This window comes from Cannabis sativa, chromosome 4 (genome assembly GCF_029168945.1).
Source record: "Cannabis sativa cultivar Pink pepper isolate KNU-18-1 chromosome 4, ASM2916894v1, whole genome shotgun sequence".
In the NCBI taxonomy this organism is placed as follows: domain Eukaryota; kingdom Viridiplantae; phylum Streptophyta; class Magnoliopsida; order Rosales; family Cannabaceae; genus Cannabis; species Cannabis sativa.
The window spans coordinates 4,399,067-4,410,222 of record NC_083604.1 but is presented as its reverse complement, the minus strand read 5'-3'; the positions used below and the strand labels follow the sequence as shown (position 1 = coordinate 4,410,222).

At 34.4% G+C, this 11,156-nt stretch overlaps 1 protein-coding gene across 1 annotated transcript; it reads left to right on the top strand.

Moving 5' to 3' along the window:
* Nucleotides 1-5,977: 5,977 nt before the first annotated feature.
* Nucleotides 5,978-9,210, top strand: LOC115713088 (uncharacterized). The gene is made up of 7 exons (XM_030641574.2): nucleotides 5,978-6,030; nucleotides 6,201-6,316; nucleotides 7,846-7,926; nucleotides 8,127-8,228; nucleotides 8,292-8,502; nucleotides 8,581-8,711; nucleotides 8,785-9,210. The coding sequence occupies exons 1-7, from the start codon at nucleotides 5,997-5,999 to the stop codon at nucleotides 8,989-8,991; spliced, it is 882 nt and encodes a 293-aa protein (XP_030497434.2). The 5' UTR covers nucleotides 5,978-5,996; the 3' UTR covers nucleotides 8,992-9,210.
* Nucleotides 9,211-11,156: the final 1,946 nt, after the last annotated feature.

Sequence of the window (11,156 nt, the reverse complement as noted above, 5' to 3'; positions counted from 1 at the left end):
AACTCCTAATTACATAGTTCCAACTTACTCAGAGATGGCTTTCACACATTGAGATAGGTAGCTCTATTCATCCAATGGAGCTTGAACACACAGTTTTTGAACAACATTATTCGAAAATGGTAGCTTACATAACACTGTTTGATGAACCTGAATATTCCTGTGAGGAGTGAACAATTTTCCTGACAAACCTGTATGACATCATAACATTACAACATTAGCAATAAAATAATGACTGAAATTCTTATAAGGTTGAAATTTTCTTCTAGGACAAAGACAAGACATTATGAACTCTAAGACAACTCAAATATCAAGGATTATGAAAAACAAAAGCATTAAACAGTACAAACCCCTAAGGATTTCCTTAGAGAAATAAATCGGATCGAGTCAAGAGCCTTAGTAAAAATATCTGCAATTTGTTTGCTAGTTTCAACATATTCTAAGACAAGAATTTTATTTTCCACAAGCTCTCTAATAAAGTGATGACAAATGTCTATGTTCTTTGTGCGAGAGTGTTGAACATGATTCTTAGAAATGTTTATAGCACTAGTGTTATCACAGAAGATGGTTAAAGTTTTCAAATCAAACCCATAATCAGCCATCATTTGTTTCATCCATAACAATTGGGTACAACAACTACCCGCCGCAATGTACTCAGCCTCAGCTGTGGACAGAGAGATTGAGTTTTGCTTCTTGCTATGCCATGAAACCAGATTGTTTCCAAAATAGAAACATCCACCACTAGTACTTTTTCTATCATCTGCATTACCTGCCCAATCAGCATCACTAAAGCAAACAAGGTTAGAATTAGTGCCTTTTGAAAACCAAATCCCAAAATCAATAGTGCTATTTACATAGCGAATGATTCTTTTTACAGCAGAAAGATGGGATTCCAGGGGATTTGCCTGATATCGTGCACAAACACCAACACTATAACAAATGTCAGGACGACTAGCAGTAAGATAAAGCAAACTACCTATCATACTTCGATACAAAGTTTGATCTACCTTTACTCCTTGTTCATCTTTGCTTAATTTCAAAGTTGTGCTCATGGGAGTGTTGGTATGTTTGGCTTTCTCAAGACCAAACTTTTTCACCAAATTCTTTGCATACTTGCTTTGAGGGACAAAAGTTCCCTCATCTGATTGCTTCACTTGAAGACCGAGAAAATAAGTGAGTTCACCTACCATACTCATTTCGAACTCCTTTTGCATTTGGGAAACAAAAACATGCACTTCAGAGTTAGAAGTAGTTCCAAAAACAAGATCATCAACATATGAAAAAATAATATCAAATTGAATGTGTGTGATGAACTGTGTTTTAATAACATTTCCTTTTCTATAACCATGAGAGTGTAAAAACTCAGATAGATGCTCATACCAAGCACGGGGTGCTTGTTTCATGCCATACAAAGCCTTGTCTAAAACAAAGAGGGTGGGAATCCTTAATCGCTCCATTTTGTTGTGGGATTTTAGGAGCAGAAAGATTATGAAAAATACCATAAGATTTACAGAATTTACCATACACAGTATTTTCAAAATCTTTTTCATGATTACTCTTACCACGAACTATCTTACCAATGTTGCAATCTTTTTGAACTTTTAATTTCAAGCAAAGATACTTAAGAACATCAAAAGTATCAATGTTTTCTCTAAAAAAATTCTACCCATGAAAACCAAGAGAAATCATCAACACACATAAAAATATACCTCTTACCATTCAAGCTTTCAACCTGGATTGGACCCATTAAGTCCATATGTAGGAGTTCGAGAACTCTGGAAGTATTCACATCAGAAACACTCTTATGAGAAATTTTCAGTTGCTTACCAAGCTGACATGGTCTACATTTTCCCAAGGACTCCTTACCTAATTTAGGTAATCCTCGAACAATTCCTGCATTAGACAATCTCCTCAGATTTTTAAAATGAATATGACCAAGTTTTTCATGCCATAAATCAGTGGTGTTAATAACAGAGTGACAAGTAGCATAGGTAGTGATGGTGTAACAGTTATCATTAGATCTGAACCCTTGCAAGACAATTTCACCAAGAATATTATACACATAACAATGATTACTATCAAAGCTCACAGTATAACCCTGATCACAAATTTGACTAATGCTAAGAAGATTAGCTTTTAGTCCATCAACCAACATGACATTCTTCAATCTAGGAAGCCCTTCGAAATTGAGAGTTCCTATCCCTATGACTTTTCCAACAAGACCGTTACCAAAAGTAACTTCTTCACACTGCATTGGTCTGATGTTCTCAAGATATTCTTTTTCACCTGTCATGTGTCTAGAACACCCACTATCAAAGTACCACATGTTAGTAGCAATAGTTTTAAAACAAGAAGAACCTACCAAGCATTTATTTTTGACAACCCATTTTTGTTTTTGTAAAACATGTTTATTTCCAAGGTAATTAGATTTAAACATGTTTTGCATAGTGATGCATTTAGGTCGAATGTGACCTTTTCTCCCTCAAAAATGGCAAATAGGGATGAAACGTCTTCCATTCCCTTTAGAATTGTCAAACTTACCGTGGTGCTTCTTTTCTCAACGACGAGTGCTTTGCTGTAGAGACAGAAACCTGCGAGGTAGAAATAGTTCTTCCAGAAACAAAACTATTAGATTTAACAAAAGTGGTATTAGAATTAGGTTGATTAGAAACATAACCCAGACCAACATGATTGGTTTGGCCAGATTTTTGAATTTTTTCAAAGATGGTGGAACCTGGATTTAGCATTTTCACATTCTTTTTAATGTTATCAAGTTCCTTGGTTAAAGAAATAATTTTAGACTCTTTTAAAGATAGTTCAGATTCACAACATTTAAGTTTATCTTCCAACTCATTAATGTTGTTACACAAGACTTTATTATCTTTAACCAGGGAGCGATTTTCAACACATTTTTCCATCAACTTACCAAATATTACCTTGTAGGATTCAACCATAGAATTCTCATCAATTTCTGACTCATCTGATTCGGATCTAGATTCTTCCTTGTTGTCATCGATCGAGGTATTATTCATGCACATGAATTTTCCTTTTTCCCTCAAATTTCTTGACAAAACTCTTGTTAGAGCAACTTTTTCTTTTTCATCTTCACTACTTTCAGAATCATCACTCCAAGTAACATTCAATCCCTTTTTATTTTTCTTTAAGGTATTGGCACAATCAGATTGAATATGACCATACCACTTCACACTCTCGCAACGAATACTTTTGTTAGATGAAAAAGGTTTAGAGGGATTGTTACTTGAAATGTTACCATTTGAGTTCTTTGAAAAGTTCATTTTATTTCCAACAGATTTCATGTATCTTTGGAAATTTTTTGCTAACAAGGCCATTTCATCATCATTTTCATCATCAGAAACAATAATTTCAGAATCATTGAAAGCATTACCATTGATTTTCTCATTCGAGAGACTTTGCTTACTCTTTTTCTTGATCTGTTGATTCAACTCAAAAGTTCTTAAAGATCCCATGAGTTCCTCAACCTTCATTTTGCCAAAGTCTTTTGCCTCTTCCATTGCAAGCAATTTTGTATCAAACCTGTCAGGAAGAACTCGAACAATTTTTCGAACCAAGACAGATTCATCTAATTTTTCTCCCAAGGCAAAGAACTCATTAGAAATATCAGATAATCTTTCATAAAAATCATTTAAAGTTTCGGTATACGACATTCTCAATTCATCAAATCTAGTTTGCAACATGGTAAATCGTGATCTCTTTACATCAGGAGTACCTTCAAATTGAATTTGAAGGATTTGCCATGCTTCCTTTGCAGATTCACAAGATGAGATTAATTTAATAAAACCTTCACCAACACCATTAAAAATAGCATGTAAAGCTTTATTATTATAACCGTACAATTTTTCATCTTCGGTGGTCCAACCGAGTTCGGCATTTTACCCGAGTATTACCTTTTTCATCATTTTCGCAGGTTGAGACCAACCTGTAAGAATAGCTCTCCATGCCTTCTCATCTTGTGATTTGATGAATGCTCTCATCCTGACCTTCCAATAAGTATAATTCGACTCATTTAACAGAGGAGGTCGAGAGATAGAGCTTCCTTCTGCAAACAAAGACATCTCACACAAAACAAGTTAAATGGAATAACCTCAAGATCTCACTAAGAATTTAGTGACTTGCTCTGATACCAATTGAAATTCCGTATTTTAATATTCCCGGTTGATTATTTAATTAAATGATTAATTAAATGCGGAATAATAAACCGGTACCGAAAACGATTTTACGTAGTTACGTAATGCAACTGCGTAACTCCGGAGAAACCCGTAAAAACAAACAAGGCATAAAAGTAAAAACACACAAGATTTTTGTACGTGGTTTCAACAATCCTTTCAGATTGTTACTAGTCCACGGGGCCACGCCCAGAGATAAGATTCATTAGATAGGTATCAAAAATACAAAGTAATTGACTTATGCATAAATAGACTCCCTCTTATTGTATGCCGCAAGCTTGATGTATTCCACCTACTAACCGAATCTTGATAAAACTCCAAGAGCTCGAACTCCCTTCGATCACCTTGAAGAGTGCTTGAATCCTCCCGATTCAAGGCTTAAAGGCTATCTCCCGAAAGCCTATACAACCATCTCCCGAAGGTTGTGTGCTTGTATCATCCCGATGCAAGACTTCAAAAGCAATCTCCCGAAAGCTTGTAAAACCCTTCTCCCGAAGGTGTGCTTGTATCCTCCCGATGCAAGACTTCAAAAGCAATCTCCCGAAAGCTTGTAAATACCCTTCTCCCGAAGGTGCACTGATGTTCTTCTTCGTTGTAGACTTGAATACAGACTCAAGACAATACAAACAACAAATAAACAGAGTAAGAGTAGAACAACTCTTCTCTACATAACAAAGACTCTCTTTTCTAAAGATATGAATGAAATTCAAAGATACAAGAGAGGTACCAAGAGAGGTACTAAACAAAGACACTCTTTCCTTAAGATATGAAAGCAATTCTAAGTGTATGAAAGAGATGCAAAACCTAGCTACTATAAGATGTATTTATAATGAATATACATCTCATAGACAGCTTACATTCGGTCTGAACAAGACCTCAACCCACTAGAAACTTCCCTAAAATAATTCTTCAATCGATCCAGGAATTTCCGTTTCGTACCTACGTAATCGTGGGCGGTAACTACAACTTTCCTTTTATAGAAAAGGAAAGTTTAGCTCCGATTTTCTCTTCAAGAAACCTGATCTTAGAAAAAGGGAAACTGAACACAAGATCAGAATAACAGCTGGTTAGCAAAGAATCAATGTGTAATCAAAACTTACCATATTTACCTCAATTTCCATAAATAGGAAAGCTAGTCAACTTTCCTTCCAAGTTTAGATTTATACAAATAGGGAAACCATATCAATATATGCCAGCCGAAATATACAAAGAATAATAAAATATTTTTGTCAATTAAATATGCCAAAAATGGAATTAACATAGATCTTATTAGTATGAAAGAAAGAATTTGATTTTTAATAATGAAAATATAAATCAGGCTGGGCAATATGTGTCAAATCCATTGATAAATTAAAATCTATCTATATCTATATATATATATAATGCTTTTGTTTAGGACAATAATAACCTCAGGCCCATCAATCCAAGCCAGCATGCATCTTCTAAAACAAGAAGGAGGAAAGATAACTTTCCATGTTCACGACATTTATATGTATATTATGATTAAAAAGAGGGAGGAAGACAAAATAGCAGAGGCAGCTAGGCCTCAACACTGTGCAGTGAAGAAGAGTGGCAGACAGAAGACATGTCCTCCCCTCTGTGCAACTTCAGGTACGCTGGTTTCTCCTTCATCAAAAAAAAAAAGAAAAAAAGAAGAAGACATATTTCTTTATCTTCAACTTCACACTAACACATTTTCTCAAAAAAAAAAAAAACTTCACACTAACACACACAGAGGAGAGGAGAGGAGAGGAGAGGAGAGGAGAGGTTACAAGTAGCAGAAAAGTGAGCTTAATGGCTATGGAGGAGGAGAATATCCCAGCTCAAGGTACTTTTTTATTTTCACCCAAGTATATAAACTGTAGAAAATTATTAATATGAGCTTTTATAATAAAGCTATTATGTGATCGATTTAAGCTGTAAAATTTAGGTTGTTTTTGTTATATATATATATATATGTTCATTTTAACTCATTATTATTATTATTATTATTTTTAGTTTTTTACAATCCACTTCAAGTCACACGGGGTTGGGAGGAATACTTGGAATTGGAGGTTGCAAAAAGTAATCTCAATCAAAATTTGCATAACAGATCAATTTTGCTTATAGAGATGGTAAGCAGTCTTGGCCCATCAAACTGCCTGTTAAGTTTTATTTATCATGTTAGTTATTGGGAATCATAATTGAAACTTAATCACTTCTGTTATGTCTATTCTTGTGTTATTAGAAGTGAATTATAATTCTATAGTCATCTCTTGTATTGATATATTACACTGTTATTATACTCTAGTCATCTCTAGGATTGATGTAGAGATGGTAAGCAGTCTTGGCCCATCAAACTCGCTACACCGTTATTATAAGTTTTAAAGGTGTAGTTTTTTTTTTAACTATCAATTCAATTCAATAGAGTAAAGTTTATTTTGGTCTTATTTCTTTATGAATTTTCTAGTTTTTGCCATTGAATTATCCTTGATTACCTATCTTTCCATATTACTTTTAATCTTTGATCATTTTGAATTTTTTTTTTTTTTTCAAAAAAAAAAAAAAGAACTTTGTCTTGATCCATTTCTTGAGGATTTATAGACAAAGAAACTTTGTCCTCACCTGCCACATTTTTACCACAATGACAATATTTTATTGGTCCTGGGGTTACTTGGATCTTTGTAATATCTTTCTTAATCTGTCTTCCTCTTGCATAAATATTTCTAGAATATAGAGAGAGAAATAAAATAAAACAAAAGAAACCAACTAAATGCCCAATTGAAATGACTTTACGTTAGTAGTAGTGTTGAATTGATTTTCATGTATGAGTAAATATAGACTAGTATATTATTAGTCTAGTGAATTTAGAATGATCATCAACTAATGTAATGGATTGATCCCCTAGAGCAGAGCTTTCTACTCTGTCCATAACCAGTGGTGGAGTTATGGAGTTTTTCTTCATCATGAGCAGTGGGGCCATGATTTAATTAAGCTTCTATTTCAGATTATCTTTTTTCTCAATCAAACTCTCACATACACACACGCTCATGACACAAAATGGTAAAAGGGTTCATTGTTGTATTATTCCATCTCACATAAAAGGGTTATTAACTTATTATTACAAGACACAGTATGTAACAAACTAATGAACAACAACTTAATTAAGAAAGAACATCAATCAAGAACATAATAAACTCCAAATTAAATACAAGGATAATAAAGAGAACAATACAGCTCAATCACCAAAGGAGTCTTGCTCCAATTACAAATGAACTCTCTCCGCAGAATTCTCTATCAAAAAGCCTTAATTTGTAATGCTCCCATATAACCAAATTTTAACAGAAATAACTAACAATTAGTGAAAGAGTCTAACTGAAAATCACTAACTCAAGACTACTCACATCATCGATCAACACAAGTGTCACGAATCAGTCACCCCACAAAAATTATTATCCTTTTCTGTCAAATAAATTAATCTTGTTTGAAGAGAAGGTGTCAATTAATTGTCATATATGAATAATGTTCTAACTTGGGGTGTGTTCTATTCATCTATATCCTCCTTTTAACTATATTGTTTGATTGATTTGAATATATATATATAGTTGTGATGACTAATAGATTTTGGACTATTAATTATTATTTATTTGATTTGTAAATGCAGTATTCTAAATCTGAACCATTTGATGCTTGGATTCCGTACCTAGCTGCAAATATTTTCAATCTCTATGTCTGTAAAGAAAAGGTACTTTATTAACTAAATAATACCATGATGTAGCTACCTACTTGTTGCTTCTCAAGTCATGTTAAGTCTATTGTGTTGAGTTAATGTTGATGTAATTAGTTTCTGTTTTGTTGAGCTATATTCAAAAACCAAACAACGAGTTACACTTAGCAGCTACATTAGAATACTTGTTTTACTTTTAACATTTTTTTATTTCTTAGGTTGACCATGAAAATGAAAGAACCATTGATCTCATTACGTTAAGTTGTCTTTCTATTGCTTGGAAGTCAAGGGAGAAAGATTTCTACATCCGTATGCTTAAGGTATTTTATTAATTAGTTACTTACTTTTTCATTTATTATTACTAAAATGATTTTATCGAACAGGCAAAATATAAAAAACTCCATACTATAACACAGAATATGTGTTTAGATATGGAGTTTCAAATTCTCGATGCCCTTGGAAGTACTCCTAGGAGCTTAAGAATTCTTACTCCTATAATTTTCAGCCATTATTTCGCATCTATAGTGAAAATGAACTACAGTCCTCACGAGCATGATGCTTTATTTTGTGAGATTATAGTGCAATGCCAGAGTGGTAAGTCCAATTAATTTATTAAGTTTTTTAATTTTTAATTTTTGTTATTGTTCTCATTTCAATTAATTACTTTTGTAGAATATTGGGTGGCAAAGTTGAGGCCATCACTTATTGCAGCATTAGGTGCATTGGTGATTTCTACACTATTCTCTCTAAAAGTTTTTAATAAATTTTACAAGGCGCTCGAAAAGAACCAATTTATCACAGAGGTAAGTTATCTCCAATAAATAATTACATAATTTTTAAAAGTGTTTAAATAAAATATAAAACAATTGGTTGCAGGATGAGTTTATCTGTTATTTTCCCGAAATGTTGAAGCTATTTCAGAAACTCAAGATCGATAAAGAACATAGGCAGGTGTTTGATTTTCCAATCAAATGGAAAAATAATATCAAATGTGCAAGTAGATTCTTGATATTCACAAATATGAGAATTATTGAACAGCCCAAGTTAGAAGTAAAGTTGGAAAATTGCAAGAAAAAAAAATGAATATTTGAAACGCTTGGACCAGCAAATTGGCAAAATGGAGAAACAATCTACCAGATTAAATGATGTATTATTATTGATAGTTTCTTTCAGTATTGCTTCTCAAGGAGTGGGCATAATGCCAAAAAGTTCTCTCATCCTTAAAGCAATATCTTTGATAATGATTTTAGGGAGTCTTTATTGCATTATAAAGATCATTAATGAAAGATGGGAAACGAAAAAGACTTCAAGTCAACTTTTAAGGATGAATAAGTATGTCATTGGTGTTGCTGTGAACGATGAGGATGTTGATGACAGTGATGATTTGAGTGCTGACGACAACGATGATAATTGGTACCGTCGTTAGACCTGGTATTGTATCGTGACATGAAGAGAAAGGAAGAAGATGAAACAGAGAAGAGAAAGGAGAAGAAAGAGAGAGAAAGATTGAGCTGAAAGAATAGCTATCTTGCAATAGAGAGTGTTACAGAGTTTATATACAAGCTACAACAGTCAAGAAACAGTTGGAACTAACCTAACCAACTGTGTAACAAACTAATAACAAACTCTAACTGAATTAACAAACTATCCTCCTTTACACTCCCCCCCAAACTTGGAATTGGTGCATACATCAAGACCAAGTTTGTTACAGAAAACAGCAAATCGAGAGCTAGACAAAGCTTTAGTGAAACCATCAGCAATCTGATCTAGTGCAGGGACATGGTTAACACGAACCAGTTGCTGTGATATCTTCTCTCGGACAAAGTACAAATCTAACTCAATGTGCTTCGTTCGGGCATGAAGAACAGGATTAGCTGTCAATAAAACAGTACTCAGATTGTCACACCATAAAACTGGTGTGCGAGCCAATGGAACACGAAGTTCTGTAAACAGAGAGTTGAGCCATGTAAGTTCAGAGACAGCCTGTGCAACACTTCGGTATTCAGCTTCAGTGCTTGACCGAGATACAGTATGCTGTTTCTTACACTGCCAAGCAACCAAATTTGATCCAATAAAGATGGAAAAACCAGATGTAGAACGCCTATCGTCAGGGTCACTAGCCCAATCAGCATCACTGAATGCAGAAATTTCAAGTTCAGTCACTGGTTTAAAGAGCATACCATGTTGGACAGTGCCACTTAAATATCGCAGGATGCGTTTAACAGCATTCCAGTGAGAAGAAAGAGGATTGGCCATATATTGACAAACTTTATTGACACTGTAAGAGATCTCTGGCCGTGTAATTGTCAAATACTGTAGAGCACCAACAATTGAACGATACAACTGGGGATCGGCAACAGGTTCTCCTTCATAGGCAGATAGTTTTTGAGTGCTGATCATAGGTGTTGGGACTGGTTTTGCTCCCTCCATTTGAGCTCGAGACAGTAGGTCCTTGATATATTTTCCCTGAGACAAGTGAAGTCCTGCAGTAGTGGTTTGCACCTCAATACCAAGAAAATAATGAAGATTACCAAGATGTTTAAGGGAGAATTTTGAGTGCAGATCCTCTATTAATGTTGAGATAAGTTCGGAGTCACTACCCGTGATGATTATGTCATCAACATAAACCAAAATAAGAGTGACAGAGGATGAAGTATGCTTGATGAAAAGGCTATGATCAGACTTTGATGAACAGAAACCAAGTGAGTCAAGACAATGATGCAGCTTCTCAAACCATGCACGAGGGGCTTGCTTAAGACCATAGAGTGCTTTGTGAAGTTTGCATACTAAATGAGGAGCATTAGCAAGTTCAAAGCCCGGGGGTTGAGTCATGTATACTTCCTCCTTTAACTCACCATTTAAAAATGCATTATTAACATCTAATTGTTGAATAGACCATTGATGAGTTAAAGCAAGAGAAAGTACCACACGAATTGTAACCGGTTTTACAACAGGACTAAATGTCTCAGTAAAATCAAATCCAGCTTGTTGGTGGAACCCCTTAGCCACTAATCGAGCCTTGTTGCGGTTAACTGTGCCATCTGCATTTAACTTCTCCTTATATACCCACTTGCAACCAATGGGAGTCCTTCCAGGAGGTAAGGGAACATATGTCCAAGTTCCATTTCTTTTCAGTGCCACCATTTCTTCAAACATTGCATTACACCATTTTTCTTCTTTAAGAGCAGATTTGACATTTGTGGGCTCTTGAGAAACCAATAGAACTTTACGCTTGTGAATACCCGATT

What these genes read in the sequence shown, in the direction of transcription:
- LOC115713088 (XM_030641574.2), top strand. Translation starts at nt 5,997, where the DNA reads ATGGCTATGGAGGAGGAGAATATCCCAGCTCAAG. An exon ending in TCTATGTCTGTAAAGAAAAG is followed by an intron (nt 7,927 to 8,126) that starts GTACTTTATTAA and finishes TTTATTTCTTAG; the next exon opens with GTTGACCATGAAAATGAAAG. An exon ending in AGAACCAATTTATCACAGAG is followed by an intron (nt 8,712 to 8,784) that starts GTAAGTTATCTC and finishes AATTGGTTGCAG; the next exon opens with GATGAGTTTATCTGTTATTT.